Here is a 19,441-nt window from a genome sequence, read left to right as displayed (position 1 = left end):
CACACTGCAGGTGGATTCTTTACCAACTGAGCTATCAGGGAAGCCCGTGTTACCCAGCAATCCTACTATATTCCCCTAATTTACTTATTTGCTTACTCTTATAGATAATTATTTCCTACATTTTCCTCTCATCTCAAACCTCTAATATGACCACACTTTTCAGCTGATAATGAAGCATGAAGACAACGTCCACATGCTCCCTCTACATCTACCTTTCTCCCTGCTTTTGCACCCATATACTGTGTTTTCCTTCTTTTTACTCCAAAAATTACTTATGTTCTGAAGGCCAATTTTTCACATCTGTACATTATACAACCTCTGTCTGAGGAGGCCTTACAAATAGCTGTGAAAAGAAGAGAAGAAAAAAGCAAAGGAGAAAAGGAAAGATAAACCCATTTGAATGCAGAGTTCCAAAAAATAGCAAGGAGACATAAGAAAGCCTTCCTCAGTGATCAGTGCAAAGAAATAGAGGAAAACTATAGAATGGGAAAGACTAGAGATCTCTTCAAGAAAATTAGAGATACCGAGGAAACATTTCATGCAAAGATGGGCTCAATAAAGGACAGAAATGGTATGGACCTAACAGAAGCAGAAGATACTAAGAGGTGGCCAGAATACACAGAAGAACTGTACAAAAACGATCTTCACGACCCAGATAACCACGATGGTGTGATCACTCACCTGGAGCCAGACATCCTAGAATATGAAGTCAAGTGGGCCTTAGGAAGTATCACTACAAACAAAGCTAGTGGAGGTGATGGAATTCCAGTTGAGCTATTTCAAATCCTAAAAGATGATGCTGTGAGAGTGCTGCACTCGGTATGCCAGTAAATTTGGAAAAGTCAGCAGTGGCCACAGCACTGGAAAATGTCAGTTTTCATTCCAGTCCCTAAGAAAGGCTATGCCAAAGAATGCTCAAAGTCAAAGTGAAGTCGCTCAGTCGTGTCCGACTCTTTGCGATTCCATGGACTGTAGCCCACCAGGCTCCTTGATCCATGGAATTTTCTAGGCAAGAGTACTGGAGTGGGTTGCCATTTCCTTCTCCAGGGGATCTTCCCAACTCGGGGATCAAACCCAGGTCTCTGTGTTGTGGGCAGACGCTTTACTGTCTGAGCCCACCAGGTAATCCAAGAATGCTCAAACTACCGCACAATTGCACTCATCTCACATGTTAGTAAAGTAATGCTCAAAATTCTCCAAGCCAGACTTCCACAGTACATGAACTGTGAACTTCCAGATGTTCAAGCTGGTTTTAGAAAAGGCAGAGAAACCTGAGATCAAATTGCCAACATCCACTGGATCATGGAAAAAGCAAGAGAGTTCCAAAAAAACATCTATTTCTGCTTTATTGACTATGCCAAAGCTTTTGACTGTGGATCACAATAAACTATGGAAAATTCTGAAAGAGATGGGAATATCACACAACCTGACCTGCCTCCTGAGAAATCTGTATGCAGGTCAGGAAGTAACAGTTAGAACTGGACATGAAACAACAGACTGGTTCCAATTAGGAAAAGGAGTACGTCAAGACTGTATATTGTTTTGCTTATTTAACTTACATGCAAAGTACATCATGAGAAATGGTGGGCTGGAAGAAGCACAAGCTGGAATCAAGATTGCCAGGAGAAATATCAATAACCTCAGATATGCAGATGACACCACCCTTATGGAAGAAAGTGAAGAAGAACTCAAGAGCCTCTTGATGAAAGTGAAAGCAGAGAGTGAAAAAGTTGGCTTAAGCTCAACATTCAGAAAACTAAGATCATGGCATCCGGTCCCATCAGTTCATGGCAAATAGATGGGGAAGCAATGGAAAATGTGACAGACTTTATTTTTTTGGGCTCCAAAATTACCGCAGATGGTGACTACAGCCATGGAAGTAAAAGACGCTTACTCCTTGGAAGGAAAGTTATGACCAACCTAGACAGTATATTAAAAAGCAGAGACATTACTCTGCCAACAAAGGTCCATCTAGTCAAAGCTATGGTTTTTCCAGTAGTCATGTATGGATGTGAGAGTTGGACGATAAAGAAAGCTGAGCATCAAAGAATTGATGCTTTTGAACTGTGGTGTTGGAGACTCTTCAGAGTCCCTTGGACTGCAAAGAGATCCAACCAGTCCATCCTTAAAGAAATTAGTCCTGAATATTCATTGGAAAGACTGATGCTGAAGCTGAAACTCCAATACTTTGGCCACCTTATGCGAAAAACTGACTCATTTGAAAAGACACTGATGCTGGGAAATATGGATGGCAGGAGGAGAAGGGATGACAGAAGATGAGATGGTTGGATTGCAGCACCGACTCAATGGACATGAGTTTGAGTAAACTCTGGGGGTTGGTGATGGGAAGGGAGACCTGGCATGCTGTGGTTCATGGCATCGCAAAGAGTCAGAGACGACTGAATGAACTAAACTGAACTCAAGAATAGCAATCCAGCAATTGTGCTTTTTCCTACAATATCAACTTTTTCCTTTCTACTGGATCATACATATAATATCTTCCATCTTAAAAATAAATAAATACATAAATCTTCCATCAACCCTTCCATTTCTCTCTAGCTATCACCCCAATGTCTGTTCCCTTTAACAGCAAAACTCCTCGAAAGAAATGCCTGAAATTACTGCTTCTGTTTCTCTTCCTAGTCACTCCTGATTCAATTCAAATAAGGCTTTAACATTCACCATTCTGAAATCACTTGTCAAAGTCATCAAAGATCTCCCCGTGGGCTAATCCAAATAGTCAATTCAAGTTTAGGCCTATTATTCAGCCTATCAGCAGTACTGATCTAATTTATCCTCCTTAAAATGTTTTCTTCACTTGGCTTCCAGATTATTACTCTCTCTTGGTCTACTTTTATCTCACTAGGCACAGATTAGTCTCCTTTGCTGGTTCCTTTCGATGTCTTTGCCCTGTAAATGCTGGAGTGTCCACACAGTCAGCTTCTTCTCTCCTACAACTTCTACTCTCCCATAACCACACAGTCTCTTAGATAAGCTCATGCAGTGTCATGGCTTTAAATACTGTCAATATGCTGACTATTTCTGAATTTTTAATTCAGACATCTTCTGTAACCACTCAGTTGCCTGTTTAACATATCTGACTTGGATATTTAGTAAGTATCTTAAAACTTAATGTCTGAAACCAAATTCTTGATTTCCCTAAAATATTCGATTAATCTATTTCACCTCATTGACAGCTACTCAAAACTTCTAGGTGTTCAAGCCCAAACCACTAGAGTTATCACTGATTCTTTTTTTCCCTTCATATTCCACATCTGATCCACCAAGAAATACTGTTCACTAGATTTTTTAAATATAAAGGAAATGGATTACTGTCTATCTCTGTCTATCCACTGCTACTACCCTGGTTTTAGCCACCATTATCCCATACTTGGATTACTATAATAACCTAAATGACCTCTCTCTGATTCTGCTCTTATCTTCCTAAAGTCTATGGTCTACACAGTATAGCCACTGCAGTGCCCAGCACTTCTCAGTACTGTGTGTTCTTCTTACTATGCTTACTATATTTATCATAGAGTGACATAATGTTTAATTACTCATATGCTTATTGTCTTGTCTTTCATTAGAATGAAGGCTTTTATTTTTCAATTAGAATAGAATATGAATTGTAAGATATATATTTTTAATTTAAAAGTTGAGTCATTTTAACAAAAAAAGATAACAATGGCACAGGAGATATAAGGCACAAACTGTGTAAGATATACATGAAGAACTTAGGATACCCCTTTATTAGAGTGAAGACACTCTGATTTTATCTTTACTTTTACAAAGCAGAAGCTTTGTCTTATTCACTCTGGTATCCTCAGCACACAGAACAGGGTCTGGCACAGCAGGCACTCACTCAATATATATTTATGGGAGGAAGGAGAGGAGGGAATGATAGAGACCACATTCAAACCCAGGATCTGTCTGGCTTCCAAACCTCTGCGATTCTGTTGACATAAGATTGCTCCTGGTCCCAGCAATACTATTAAAGAATTTTTTAAAAGAGTCTTGGACTTCCCTGGTGGGGCAATGGATAGGAATCCAACTGCCGATGCAGGGGATATGGGTTCAATCCCTGGTCTGGAAAGATTCCACATACTACACAGAAACTAAGCCTGCAAGACACAACTACTGAAGGCCATGCACCTAAAGCCTGTGCTCCGCAACAAGAGAAGCCACTGCAACGAGAAACCTGCGCACCACAACGAAGAGTAGGTCCTGCATGCTGCAATGAGAGAAAGCCCGTGCGAATCAATGAAGACCCAACGCAACCAAAAATAAAATAAAAAGTAAAAAAAAAAGTGTCTTCACTCTAATAAAAAGGGTATCCTAAGTTCTTCATGTATATCTTACATAGTTTGTGCCTCATATCTCCTATACCATTGTTATCTTTTTTGTTAAAATGACTGACCTCTTAAATTAAGATATATGTATCTTACAATTCATATTCTACTATAATTAAAAAATAAAACTTGCCATAATAATTAAGTTATAATTAGTAGAATCCAAAAATATCGATCTAGGATTCCTCACTGGTCCAGTGGTTAAGACTCCATACTCCCTCTGTTACAGACTGAAGTAAGTCAGAAAGAGAAAGATAAATACTGTATATTAATGCATATATATGGAATTTAGAAAGACAGGACTGATGATCCTACATGCAGGGCAGCAAAGGCGACACAGATGTAAAGAACAGACTTTTGGACTCAGTGGGAGAAGGCAAAGATGGGATGATTTGAGAGAATAGCACTGAAACATGTACATCAGCATATGTAAAACAGATGACCAGTGCAAGTTCAGTGCATGAAGCAGGGCACCCGAAGTCAGTGCTCTGGGACAATCCAGAAGGATAGGGTGGGGATGGAGGTGGGAGGGGGATTCAGGATGGGGGGACACATGTATACCTGTGGCCAATTCATGTTGATATATGGCAAAAAAAAAAAAAGATCACAATATTGTAAAGCAATTATCCTTCAATTCAAATAAAAAAAAATAATGGGAAAAAAAAGATCCCACACTCCCAAAGTAGGACGCATGGCTTTGATTCCTATGGGGAACTAAGATTTTACATACTGCATGATGTGGCAAAAAAATTTAAAAAAAAAAAACAAAACTGATCATATACCACCTAAAATCATGCTGTAAACTATTTCTCATATAACTAATGCACTGGAAAACAGATCAAACCTTATCAGGAAAAATTTTTATTAGGAAACAAACCAACAAATTTATTTGACTGCAGCAGTGGTCACATAAACCTACATATGTGATAAAACACCACAGAACTTAATATGCATACACCTACATACACACAAACGAGTGCATGTAAAACTGGTGAATTCTGAATTAGACTGGTGGATTGTATCAATATTGATGTCTTAATTGTGATGCTGTATTACAGTTATGCAAGATAATGCCACCGGGGAAACTGAGTGAAGATCGTAAGAGCGCTCTTTGTCTTATTTCTTAAAACTGCACATGAAACCATTATTACTCTTTTTAAGTAAAAACTAACAAACAAAATCACAGATCTTTCTTGACTTGGAAAACAACATCACACATCAAGAAGACTCTAGAAAACGCTGGCAAGTTAAATTCATAATCTAAGATTAACTTATATAGTGACTGATACAAGGAAAAAGTATGGTGCTTAATAAATAAGTGTCCACGTATTGTTGGTCTTGGTAGTACATAGGGAGACTACCCTCATCCTAGATAACAGAAGTAAAAGCAGGGAATGACTGATACTTAGTCCAGTCGAGGTGTAGTAAGAACTACAATACAGCTGCAGCTTAACGCTCCCAAGAGCTGGGGAACCAAGCACGAAACAAAGAGAATGGCCAGAAAGGAGGAAAGAAGGGTAATTTGGGGTCAAGATTCCTTGTGGCTTTGGATATCATAATTTTTAAAAAATTTCATACTATTAGAAGGGAGAAACAATAGAAAATTTTCAAGTAAGGGGTGAGAGTAGGCCTGTTTTACAAAGACATATATATGGTTGGTGGTACTGTGGCAAATGAAACTGTGAAAGCAGAGAAGCAGCTACTTAACATTCCTAAGAGAAAATGAGGTCTGTTCCCAAGCTGCAGAGTTCATAAAAACACAGATCATTACTAGTTTATAGGCAATATTTAAAGACAGGAAAATAGATAAGATTACTTAAAATAGTCACTAGAGAGCTGAGGGAACTCCAAGGAATATTTACATAGAAAAGACCTGCTATGGTCTGAATGTCTGTGTTCCCCCAGAATTCATATGTGGAAATCCTGTTCCTCAAAGGTGATAATGGTATTAGGAGGTGAGGTTTTGCAGAGGAAGGCAGAATGCTGCTGCTGCTGCTGCTAAGTAGCTTCAGTCATGTCTGACTCTGTGCCACCCCAAAGACAGCAGCCCACCAGGCTCCCCCGTCCCTGGGATTCTCCAGGCAAGAACACTGGAGTGGGTTGCCATTTCCTTCTCCAATGCATGAAAGTGGAAAGTGAAAGTGAAGTCGCTCAGTCGTGTCCAACCCTTAGCAACCCCATGGACTGTAGCCCTCCAGGCTCCTCTGTCCATGGAATTCTCCAGGCCAGAATACCGGAATGGGTAGCCATTCCCTTCTCCAGGGAATCTTGTTTTTGCTGACTATATAGAGCTTCTCCATCTGGCTGCAAAGAAAATAATCAATCTGATTTCGGTATTGACCATCTGGTGATGTCAACGTATAGAGTCTTCTCTTATGTTATCGGAAGAACGTGTTTGCTATGATCAGTGCATTCTCTCGGCAAAACTCTATTAGCTTTTGCCCTGCTTCATTCTGTACTCCAAGGCCAAATTTGCCTGTTATTCCAGGTGTTTCTGACTTCCTACTTTTGCATTCCAGTCCCCTTTAATGAAAAGGACATCTTTTTTGGTGTTCTAGAAGATCTTGTATGTCTTCATAGAACCGTTCAACTTCAGCTTCTTCAGCATTACTGGTTGGGGCAGACTTGGATTACTACAATTTTGAATGGTTTGCCTTGGAAACGAACAGGGATCATTCTGTCATTTTTGAGATTGCATCCAAGTATTACATTTTGGACTCTTTCATTGACTATGATGGCTACTCCATTTCTTCTAAGGGATTCTTGCCAACAGTAGTAGATATAATGGTCATCTGAGTTAAATTCACCCATTCCAGTCCATTTTAGTTCACTGATTCCTAAAATGTCGACCATCACTCTTGCCATCTCCTGCTTGACCACTTCTAATTTGCCTTGATTCATGGACCTGACATTCCAGGTTCCTATGCAATATTGCTCTTTACAGCATCGGACCTTGCTTCTGTCACCAGTCACATCCACCGCTGGGTATTCTTTTTGCTTTGGCTCCATCCCTTCATTCTTTCTGGAGTTATTTCTCCACTGACCTCCAGTAGCGTATTGGGCACCTACTGACCTGGGGAGTTCATCTTTCAGTGTCCTATCTTTTTGCCTTTTCATAGTATTCCTGAAGTTCTCAAAGCAAGAATACTGAAGTGGTTTGCCATTCCCTTTTCCAGTGGCTTACCATACTTTTAAAAGTTAGGTTGTATAAGTTAGCCTGGGGGCATAACCTTAGCCTTATTTCTTTGGCAGCCCACATCCTGAATTTCAAACAAACTTGGAATATAACCTATCTATAAGTTGGAGTTCTTCTCTACTGTTTAGCAAGCAACCTCTTTCTAGGTCAGGCTTTACTTACATCAGCAATACTGTTAAGGTTTCTTGTATATTCTTCAGTTTTCTAGCTCTGTTAAGAAATTATCTTATGATCCAGTAACCTGATAAATATTCAGATTCCAAACCACACATTTCAATACTGAGTTCTTAATTACCCTGGATTCTCTGCTATTGCTTCATGAGTAATAATTAGTCGTAACTTCAACCAGACTGCAAACTCTGAAACCCTGTCTTTGACATAGTTTCCCTCAACACTAAGGACAGTCTTGAGTACAAAACCTAATAAATACTTCCAAATTAACTGCAAAAAAAGACATCCAAGTCTAAACAAAATTATAAATACTTTAAAGATATCTGTATGGATTTGGAGAAAATATTTGCAAATGATGTGACCAACAAGGGATTAGTCTCCAAAATTTACAAAGAGCTCATGAGGTTTAACAGCATTAAAGCAAACAATCCTATCAACAAATGGGCAGAAGATGTAAGTAAACATCTCTCTGAAGGAAACATACAGATGGCCAAGAGGCACATGAAAATATGTTCAACACTGCTAATTATTAGAGAAATGCAAATCAAAACTACAATGAGGTATCACCTCATACCAGTCAGAATGATGGATACATGCACCCCAATGTTCACTGTAGTACTCTTTACATTAGTCAAGACATGGAAGCAACCTGAATATCTATCAATAGAAGAATAGATAAAGAAGACGTGGTACATATATACAATGGAATCTGATTCAGTCATTAAAAAGAATGAAATAATGCCATTTGCAGCAACACAAATGGACCTAGAGATTGTCATACTGAGTGAACTAAGTCAGACAGAGAAGAAAAAATATCATATGATATCTGTACACCTGGAATCGAAAAAGAAATGATACAAATGAACTTACTTAAAAACAGAGACTCACAGACTTAGAGAACAAATCAGTTTCTGGGGATAGTTAGGGAGTGTGGGATGAACATGTACACACTGCTATATTTATAATGGATAACCAACAAGGACCCACTGTATAGCACATGAAATTCTACTCAATGTTATGTGGCAATGTGGATGAGAGCAGGGTTTGGGAGAGAATGGATACATGTATATGTATGGCTGAGTTCCTTCACTGTTCACCTGAAACTGTCACAAAATTGTTAATCAGCTATAAAACGTCTGTATGATGACACAATTTATATTCCATTGTTACCTACCTTCTTTAAAATTTGTATGTGGATATTGACTAGTCAATTTCTGGATACCCTGGGTGTGTATAAAGTATACACACACACACACACACAAACTCTTTTTCCCTAGGCTCACACAATTCTATCTTTTCAAATGTAGAATTTGTTTCAGAAGTAAAGAATCAAGATCATGATAGAACATCATTATCCTGTTTCATTATTGCTATAAGAGTGTGTTTCATCTATAGGTCACTGAGGAAACAAGTTGTGTTCCATTGTCATCTACTTTAAATTCTTTATGAGAGTGTCCATCAATTTAACAGAACATAATCTAGACTTAAGATACATGAAAATGATCTACTGCATATAGATTATATAAGTTGTATAACATTAACACTGTTTAATAATTTTGACATTATGTCTAAAAACACAGCAAAAGAAAGGAAGAAATTTTTTAAAATCCTGGAGTCTTTATATTATATATATGTGACATGGCTCTGTGTGAAACAAGTTTTAAAGAAAATGGGCAAGAATACTGATTAAGTTACCTGTAATCATTCCGATCATCAGCTTTTATTCCGGGCCAATCTCTCTTCAGATACTGACTAGCCAACTTCTGGATACCCTGTTAAAAAATACAAATGTAATATAAATTAAATTATAAAATAAATATTGTGCTATAAAGGAAGCTCTTTTCCTTAAAATATACTACTTAGCAAATCCCATCTTTCTATATGTAAATTTAATTCAGAAGTAAAGAATCAATGATAAATGGCAGAATACTATAACTGGTTTCATTATTTTCAAAGTCTTCTTTTGTTCTCATTTTTAGGAAAAAGGTAAGTATAAAGATGAGAAAATTGAAACTTAATTGAAATGCTTTTCATTTCACCAAACTATGTGACCAGCCATAGAAACAAACTACCCCTGGTATATCACAGGGAACACAGCTGTCCACCTCCAGAGCTCTGATGACTCAGTCTGACATCTCAATTTCCCATCTTTCCTCTGTTGCAGCATTTATTGCATTTCTGAATCCAAGGAGCCAAACTCATATACCAGAAAATAGTACAACACATTCAATTTGGAGCAGACAGGTAAATACAGGCTTGAAAAATTAATGCACAAACTCTGGTGCTATTCCATACTAGTAATTTTCAAGACAAGACTTCAGGGTTTGTTTTTTTTTTCTTCTTCTTCTTTTTAAATAACACCATGGCACAAATCACTTAAATGGGAAAAATTTGTTTCACAAAGAAATACCCAATTATTGTTATCCATACAAACATGAACCTAGACAAAACAGTATTTATTCGTAACACGTACAGTGGGTATCAGAATTTGAATAGAGAAGAAGATTTCATTGGCAAGAGAGGTTAAATTACTCAGAGTATAGAACATACTACTTTTAGAAGGAAACATATGTGGTCCCCTAATATTGTAACAGGGCCCAATGTAATGGATCAGAAATAGTTAAGTTTGGGGTATTCATCTCCATACATGCAACTTTAAAAAGAACAAATCAAGTGCTGAGATGAAGAACAATCACATTAATTGGCTGCCTACTTTCAGCACAAATTGCCCGAGTAAAATCGATGGTGCATTCTATACATGATACCTTTCTAGTAAGGTCTGATGCCAAATCAATTTGGCTTAATTAAATCCACTGTTGAATGCTTCTGTTGAATAAAATAATAATGTTTATTATTTTTTTAATGAGCCCAAGCAAGAATAATAGAGAAGCTCCTTTGAATCTCAATTCCTTTTGAACTTGACAATAGTTTGGTTTCACTGTTTTCAGGTCCTATGTATTCTGAAAACTAACAAACAACTGCTTATCCACAACACTCTCATTTACATGCCTTGTACTTTAGGGAACACAATTATTAAAACTTCTCTGAATCTGGACAGATTTTTTTTCAATTTTGTACCTTTTTCAAAGCGTTATTTGTATGAAATATCTTCCCATCACTCTCATTCCTACTGGCTGAATTCTTGCTGCTTCTCCTTTAAACTGATTTTTAGATTTCCTAACACAAAATATTAAAATGTATATAAAGAAAAATGTAGAAAGTTTCACTGCCTGTTTGGTTTCATTTCATTAAAAGAGAACAGTTTATCATTCTTTATGCATTTGTTAGCTTGAATTCTTTTTTAAAGAAGTATCCCCTCATGGACTATTTGGGTATGCTAAGGTACAATTCTTATAGGAAAGGCAAGATAAATATTTGACTGCCTAGTTTTGGTCCAAAAGTGAAGAATGAATTTTTAAAGTAACATTATGCACTCACATGTTTTGAATAATGGATGTGTTTCAATCTATTGCAGTCATTATTCTCTCAGTGCTCCAAATGCTACATCAGTGGTCAGTGGGAGTTCCTCCAAGTTGGTGCCCACATTATGACCCCAACATATTTAAATAATTTTGTTTTCTTTTACAGTTCCTATTCCAGATCTTCAGTAAGCTAGTTTTCCGAGGAATTCTGATTCCTTTCAGAGAGAAACCATATTCAGAGACCAGAATTCTAGGTACTTCCTTTTGGTCATACTTTGTATCTTCCTCTAAGAGGGCTTTTCTAATCACACTGTATACAAAGTAGCTCACCCTTCACTCAGCTGCTATCTCTCACACTACCCTCAGTTCAGTTCAGTTCAGTCGCTCAGTCGTGTCCGACTCTTTGCGACCCCATGAATCGCAGCATGCCAGGCCTCCCTGTCCATCACCAACCCCCGGAGTTCACCCAAACTCATGTCCATCAAGTCGGTGATGCCATCCAGCTATCTCATCCTCTGTCATCCCCTTCTCCTCCTGCCCCCAATCCCTCCCAGCATCAGAGTCTTTTCCAATGAGTCAACTCTTCGCATGAGGTGGCCAAAGTATTGGAGCTTCAGCTTTAGCATCATTCCTTCCAATGAACACACTACCCTACAGTATTCATAATCCTTATACACTGCTCATTGTTACTGTCTGGTTTCAACATGTTTTGTCTATTTGCTGACTATAAGCTCTTTCAGGTACCAATCTTGTCATTTTTTTAATCACTCTGTCTCCAGGCTATATATAGCAGAGCCTAGTATTCAGTTGATACCAATAATGTTCCCTGACTGCATAAATAAATGCCACCTACATAATTTCATTCCTAATATATAATACTCAAACTCCTTTTGTGTTTTTGCCATTTGAAGTTAGAAACCTTTAGACCAAAATTTCTCTGGCTCCTTAATTTTCATACACTCAAAGAAAAAAAACATATACCAGATTTCTAACATTATGACCAGATGGTTTTAATATGATAAATAAGCTCATTAATAAAATTACAGTCAAATTTGACCATCTTCATTATCAAAAGGGAACACACATGTAGATACCCAGGCAATGAAAAAAGTACATATTTTATGAAGATTCAAGTAAATTAAGATTCCTGAGCTTAAAGAAATTGTAATATGTAGACAGAGTAAGAAGCATTCAACATAAAATGGAAAGCAACAGATGGGTTACTGCCTTAAAAGTGGCAGTAAGTGATACAAGTACCCAGGAGGAAAAAATTATCTGATATTTTCCTAACAAATTAATTTAAATAATATTATAGTGACTTTTTCAGTTTAATCACTGCTAAAGTGGCTGCAGAACACTTCATACAGAACATGGGATGTGACAGTAGCCTCAGATTATGAGGACTAAGAGGCCAGAATGGCAGCACTATAAAGATACATAAAACAAGTGAACTCATTAACAAACATCTCAACACACTTATCTCTCATAATTCCATTAGGCCCTGTTACAATACAGAAAAATTTCTGGACACTCAGAATACACAAATTCTACTTGAAGTTAAGTAGTTAACAAAACTAGTTAAGTTTGAATTAGAATCCCTAGTTATCATTCTAAATCTTCACCCTCAAAATCATTTTGAAGTAGATTTTATATAATTCTTTAAAATTTTTTTGAAATTATTTCAACTTGTTATCTTTTTTGTGCATTATGAGTTACAAAAGCAATTTCTAGAGATCTAAACTACAATGTTGAACTGTATTAAACTGAATGGAGCCCTTCAGAGATGAGATGAGGGATTCATGAAATAGACAAACAGCGAGAGCTTTAGATGAAAGACTTTATTCAAGTTAGTTCACAGAAACAGGAATCACGACTCCTGTGTGTTCCATGCAGCTGTTCAAGATCTAATCTGCATGGACGCTCAAGAAATACTCCATGGCCATGATAGGAAAAGTCATAAATAACACTGCATGCTTCTGAAAGCATTATATACTTAACTGGTCTACCTTTTACATCATGCTTAAGGCTATATCTTATGTATAAAAGGTTTCTTTGTACAGAAAATAAACTCTACCATGAGTAAATGGCTAAGGAAAATAAACCTGTGGCTGGCAATTTTTTTTTTTTTAAATTTCTTCCCTAGCCCACAATATTACTATCTAAAACTGGTGCATTAGACACACAATATTTATTTATATTTACATTAGGATCATTAAAATATAATGCTGATTTGATTTCTAATACAGTTTACTCTGGAGCAGTGGTTTCCACAAAAATGTACTATCAGTATACTCTTTGGAACACCCAATAACATCCCATTTCAACTTTTAAAAAGCTATCAGTGTCTGATGTAAGACTTGCTTTGTTTCACCTCTCAATAACACTTGTTATATTGCTCTAACAAGTGAAGCAACACAAAGAAAGTCACTGTTTAATAGACACTGGGAAATGGACTGATGGCTTAACCTTTTGTCCATTTATCACAAGAAGCTGAGCAGAAGTGTGCTCTCTGGCTCTCACACAAGTTTTTCTGCATCCAATTTTGTCATGAAATTCCCAACATTGTGTAAATGATTGTTAAAAACTAAAGTCCACAGAATAAGTTGGATACTTCTCAAACTGATGTATATTATACAATGCCTTTCCGATTCTAAAATTATTTTAATAGTAATAAAGAACTTAACACCCTCCCCTTAAGGGAAGTTTTGAAATATTTTTCATTGTTTTGTACATCATATAATTTAAGTTAAAGAAAAAAAAATTATTTAAAATTACATAATAAATTGCCTTTACATATTTTTCTATTCATTCCATGATAAAATGAGGTATTAATCTCATGTTACATATTAAACATGTATTTACATATTTTAAGACTCTTCCTTTTATCAAAAATAAAGATTGTGTTTAAATGTAATTATATAAGAAAAAATGTAATTATTTAAGTTCTAATGACATATTAGGGGGCAGCAGAGGATGTGATGGTTAGACAGCATCACCAACTCAATGGACATGAATCTGAGCAGACTCCAGTAGACAGTGAGGGACAGGAAAGCCTGCCGTGCTGCAGTCCATGGAATTGCAAAGAGTCAGACACGACTCAGCAACTGAACAACAACGACATATTAAATGACCTATTTGATTTTAGAACCGAACAGAATCAAAAAGAGAAAGAATTTAACACTCACCCATGATAAAAAAAAACTCTCAAAAACTAGCAACAGAAGGAAACTTCCTTAACCTAATAAAAGGTATATACAAAAAGCCTACAGTTAACATACTTCTAGTAGAAAATGAATGCTTTCCCTGTGAGACTGAGAATAAGGCAAAGATGTGCTCTCTCACCATCCTTTACCACATTGTATGTGTAGTCCCTAGTGGCTCAACCAGTAAAGAAACTGCCTGCAATGCAGGAGACCCAAGTCCAATCCCTGGGTTGGGAAGATCTCCTGGAGAAGGGAATGGCAACCCACTCCAGGATTCTTGCCTGAAGAATGGACAGAGGAGCCTGGCGGGCTACAGTCCATGAGGTCACAAAGAGTTGGACACGACTGCGTGACTAACACTTTCACTTTCATGCATAGTCCCACCTAGTACAAACAGGCAAACAAAGGAAGTTAAAAGAGATACAGACGGACAGGAAAAAATAAAACTACCTTTATTCAAAGATGAAATGATTGTCTATGTAGAAAACCCCAAATAATCTACAAAAAAACCTCCTGGAACTAATAATTAAGTTTAGCAGGTGGCAAGATACAAGGACAACATATAAAACTCAATTGTTCTCCTGTGCACCTGTAATGAACAAGTAGTATTTGAAACTTAAAAAAAAAAAAAAGATAGCATTGTGGGCAAAACGACACTCAGGAATAAATCTAACAAAACACTTTTTGGAAAAGTCCAAAACACTGATGAAAAAAATCAGAAAATCCCATGTTAATGGATTAGAAGAGTTCACATTATTAAGATCTCACTTATTCTGAATTTCACTTATTCATTCACGGCAATCCAAATAAAAATTCCAGAAAGCTAAATATCAAAAGACTGATTTTAAAATGTACATGGAAAGGTAAAGGTACCAGAAATAGCCCAACAATTCTGAAAATATGAACAAAGTCAGAGGACTCACATTATGAGTTCAAAGCTAGTTACAACACTACACTATAATGTTACAGTGTGGTACTGGCAAAAGAAAGGACACACAGATCAATGGAATAAAAGAGAGACAAGAAATAGATCCATACAAATACAGTAAACTGATTTTTCACAAAGCACAAATGCAATCAGATGAAGAAAGGATAGTCTATATGAATAAATGCTTGGAACAACTGGATAATCAAATGCCAAAAAATGAACATAAACACATATCTCATAACTTATACAAAAATTAATTCAAAATAGTTCATAAATATAAATGTAAAGCACATGTACAAAACATGTAGGGGAATACAAATCTCTTTTACCTCTGGCAAACAGCTTTTGCACATAATATCAAAAGTAACACATAACGGAAAAAATTAAAAATTGGACTTTATCACAATAAACTTTCCTTTGGGAAAGACACTAGGAAAAATACATGCAAATAACATATCTGATAAAGGACTGCATCCAAAATATATATAGAGCCCTTAAAACTCAACAGTAAGGATAAAACCAACCCAGTTTTTTAAAAGAGCAAAAGATCTGAACACACACTTCATTAAGATGATGTAATGATAGTAAATAAGTATATGAAAAATACTGAACATCACTTGTCACTATGAAAATGCAGATTAAAACAATGAGGTACCACTACATACCTATTAGAATAGCTCAAATTTAAAAAAATACTACAATGTTAAATGTTAATGAGAATGCAGAGCCATAGGACATGCCTCTATTGGCAGAAATGTAAAATGGTACAACCACTCTGGAAAACAATTTGGAAACTTCCTATAAAATTAAAGACTTCCCATACGACTCAGCAATAGCACTCCTAGGTAGTCCACAAACTGATGAGAAAATTTATGTTCACACAAAACCCTGCACATGAATGTTTCAAGCGGCTTTATTCATGAAAGTGGAAGCAGCCAAGACGTCCCTTAATAGACGAACAAACTGTGGTACATCATTACAACAGAGTACCATGCAGTAATAAAAACTAAATAAAAATAAAAACTAATAAAAAAATTTGTACAACTTGAATAAGCCTTTTCTTCTTGTTAAAATTTATCTTTTAGTGAAGGATGATTGCTTTACAGAGTTTTGTTGTTTTCTGTCTAACCTCAACATTCATGTTGAAGTCTTTTCTTCCAGAAAATTTTTGGCCATGCTGCACAGCAGGCATGATCTTAGTTCTCCAGCCAGGGATTGAACCTGTATCCCCCACAGTGGAAGTGTAGAGTCTTGACCACTAGACTGCCAGGGAAGTCCTGGATAAATCTTAAATGCATTTTGTCAAGTGGGAAAAAACAAATAAAAAAGCTATATATATACCTTGTGAAATAAAATACGTGTTGGTCTTTGTCCCTAGTTCCTGGCACAGAGCTCATAAAACTCTTGTAGATAGAGGTGCTAGGAGAATTTTGTTCTAACATTTAGCCTTTGAGCCCCAGTTCATGACACAGAGTTCCTAAGTCTCACTGATTTTCCTGGGTGATAGCAATGTCTTTTGTTCTATCGGGTGACTCGAGGTGGTCTCCTGGATGAGGGCTGGTCACCAGAAAGACCAAGCCATATTCCTGGAATTTCCAGCCCCATTTCTTAATCTCTAGAGAGGAGAAAGGGGCCAGAATGGAGTGAATAATTGATCATACTCACATGATGAAGCCTCCATAAACATCCCAACAGTATGGGGTAGAGAGTTTTCAGGTTGGTGAAAATGCGTAGATGGTGGGAGAATGACATATGCAGGGAAGGCAAGGAAGCCCTACACCCCTCCCCATATACACTTGCCCTATGCAACTCTGGCAGAGATGATGAGAGTTCAAAATGTGGAGGAGACACTGGAGATCAAACCAGACTGATAAAGATATTTAGCAGGGAAAACTGACATGATAATGGTTGGTAATGGTCGGCTTCCCGGGCAGTTCAGTAGTAAAGAATTGGACTGCCAACTCGAGTTTGATCTGTGGGGTGGGAACCCTGGAGGAGGAAATGTCAACAGCTCCAGTATAGTGTTGGGAAAATTCCATGGACAGAGGAGCCTAGCAGGCTACAGTTCATATAGGGTTGCAAAGAATTGGACATGACTGAGCGAATGAGAAAGAAATGCAAAAAAGCAAAATGGCTGTCTGAGGAGGCCTTACAAATAGCTGTGAAAAGAAGAGAGGCAAAAGGCAAAGGAGAAAAGGAAAGATAAAAGCATCTGAGTGCAGAGTTCCACAGAATAGCAAGGAGAGTGATCAGTGCAAAGAAATAGAGGAAAACAATAGAATGGGAAAGACTAGAGATCTCTTCAAGAAAATTAGAGATACCAAGGGAACATTTTATGCAAAGATGGGCTCAATAAAAGACAGAAATGGTATGGACCTATCAGAAGCAGAAGATATTAAGAAGAGGGAGCAAGAATACACAGAAGAACTGTACAAAAAAGATCTTCAGATAATCACAATGGTGTGATCACTCACCTAGAGCCAGACATCCTGGAATGTGAAGTCAAGTAGGCCTTAGGAAACATCACTACGAACACAACTAGTGGAGGTGATGGAATTCCAGTTAAGCTATTATTTCAAATCCTGGAAGACGATGCTGTGAAAGTGCTACACTCAACATGCCAGAAAATTTGGAAAGCTCAGCAGTGGCCACAGGACTGGAAAAGGTCAGTTTTCATTCCACTCCCAAAGAAAGGCAATGCCAAAGAATGCTCAAGCTACACCACAATTGCACTCATCTCACATGCTAGTAAAGTAATGCTCAAAATTCTCCAAGCCAGGCTTCTGCAATATGTGAACCATGAACTTCCAGGTGTTCAAGCTGGATTTAGAAAAGGGAGAGGAACCAGAGATCAAATTGCTGGATCATGGAAAAAGCAAGAGAGTTCTAGAAAAACATCTATTTCTGCTTTATATGACTGTGTGGATCACAATAAACTGTGGAAAATTCTGAAAGAGATGTGACTATCAGACCACCTGACCTGCCTCTTGAGAAACCTGTATGCAGGTCAGGAAGCAACAGTTAGAACTGGACATGGAACAACAGACTGGTTCCAAATTGGGAAAGGAGTACGTCAAAGCTATATACTGTCACCCTGCTTACTTAACTTATATGCAGAGTACATCATGAGAAATGCTGTGCTGGGGTGAGGCACAAGCTGGAATCAAGATTGCTGGGAGAAATATCAATAACCTCAGATACGCAGATGACACCTCCCTTGTGGCAGAAAGCGAAGAACTAAAGAACCTCTTGATGAAAGTGAAAGAGGAGAGTGAAAAAGTTGGCTTAAGCTCAACATTCAGAAAACTAAGATCATGGCATCTGGTCCCATCACTTCATGGGAAATAGATGGGGAAACGGTAGAATCAGTGGCTGACTTTATTTTGGGGGGCTCCAAAATCACTGCAGATGGTGACTGCAGCCATGAAAAGAAAAGACGCTTACTCCTTGGAAGGAAAGTTATGACCAACCTAGATACCATATTTAAAAGCAGAGACATTACTTTACCAACAAAGGTCCGTCTAGTCAAGGCTATGGTTTTTCCAGTAGTCATGTATGGATGTGAGAGTTGGACTATAAAGAAAGCTGAGCACTGAAGAACTGATGCTTTTGAACTGTGGTGTTGGAGAAGACTCTTGAGAGTCCTTTGGACGGTGAAGAGATCCAACCAGTCCATCCTAAAGGAAATCAGTCCTGGGTGTTCATTGGAAGGACTGATGTTGAAGCTGGAACTTCAATACTTTGGCCACCTGATGTGAAAAGCTGACTCATTTGAAAAGACCCTGATGCTGGGAAAGATTGAAGGCAGGAGAAGGGGATGACAGAGGATGAGATGGTTGGGTGGCATCACCAACTCAATGGACATGAGTTTGGGTAGACTCCAGGAGTTGGTGATGGACAGGGAGGTCTGGCGTGCTGCGGTTCATGGGGTCGCCAAGAGTCAGACACGACCGAGCGACTGAACTGAACTGAGCAGATGAACACACAAGAGGAAGAGATAAAAAGGAAGGAAACAACAAAGATGACTCTCTGTATTTTGGCTTTATACAAATGGACAGATAGTGGTATCTTCCCCAGGGATGAATACACAGGCAGGCTACTTAATTGCAGAAAGGGCTGCTGGATTATGATACAAATGATCCTAGATTTAGCAGAAGTATAAGAAAAGA

The 19,441-nt window shown here is 37.6% G+C and overlaps 1 protein-coding gene across 1 annotated transcript in view; it reads right to left on the bottom strand.

Moving 5' to 3' along the window:
- The window catches only part of FCHSD2 (FCH and double SH3 domains 2), a 244,638-nt gene that overhangs the window by 145,066 nt on the left and 80,131 nt on the right, over positions 1–19,441 (bottom strand). The window contains exon 4 of the mRNA XM_005893521.2: positions 9,415–9,491. Within this exon, the coding sequence (XP_005893583.2) occupies positions 9,415–9,491 (77 nt within the window). The remainder of the gene's footprint in view (positions 1–9,414; positions 9,492–19,441) is intronic.

Source organism: Bos mutus, chromosome 15, assembly GCF_027580195.1.
Source record: "Bos mutus isolate GX-2022 chromosome 15, NWIPB_WYAK_1.1, whole genome shotgun sequence".
In the NCBI taxonomy this organism is placed as follows: Eukaryota; Metazoa; Chordata; class Mammalia; order Artiodactyla; family Bovidae; genus Bos; species Bos mutus.
Note: the sequence above shows the minus strand (reverse complement) of the source record. Positions and strands in the feature narration are given on the sequence as shown.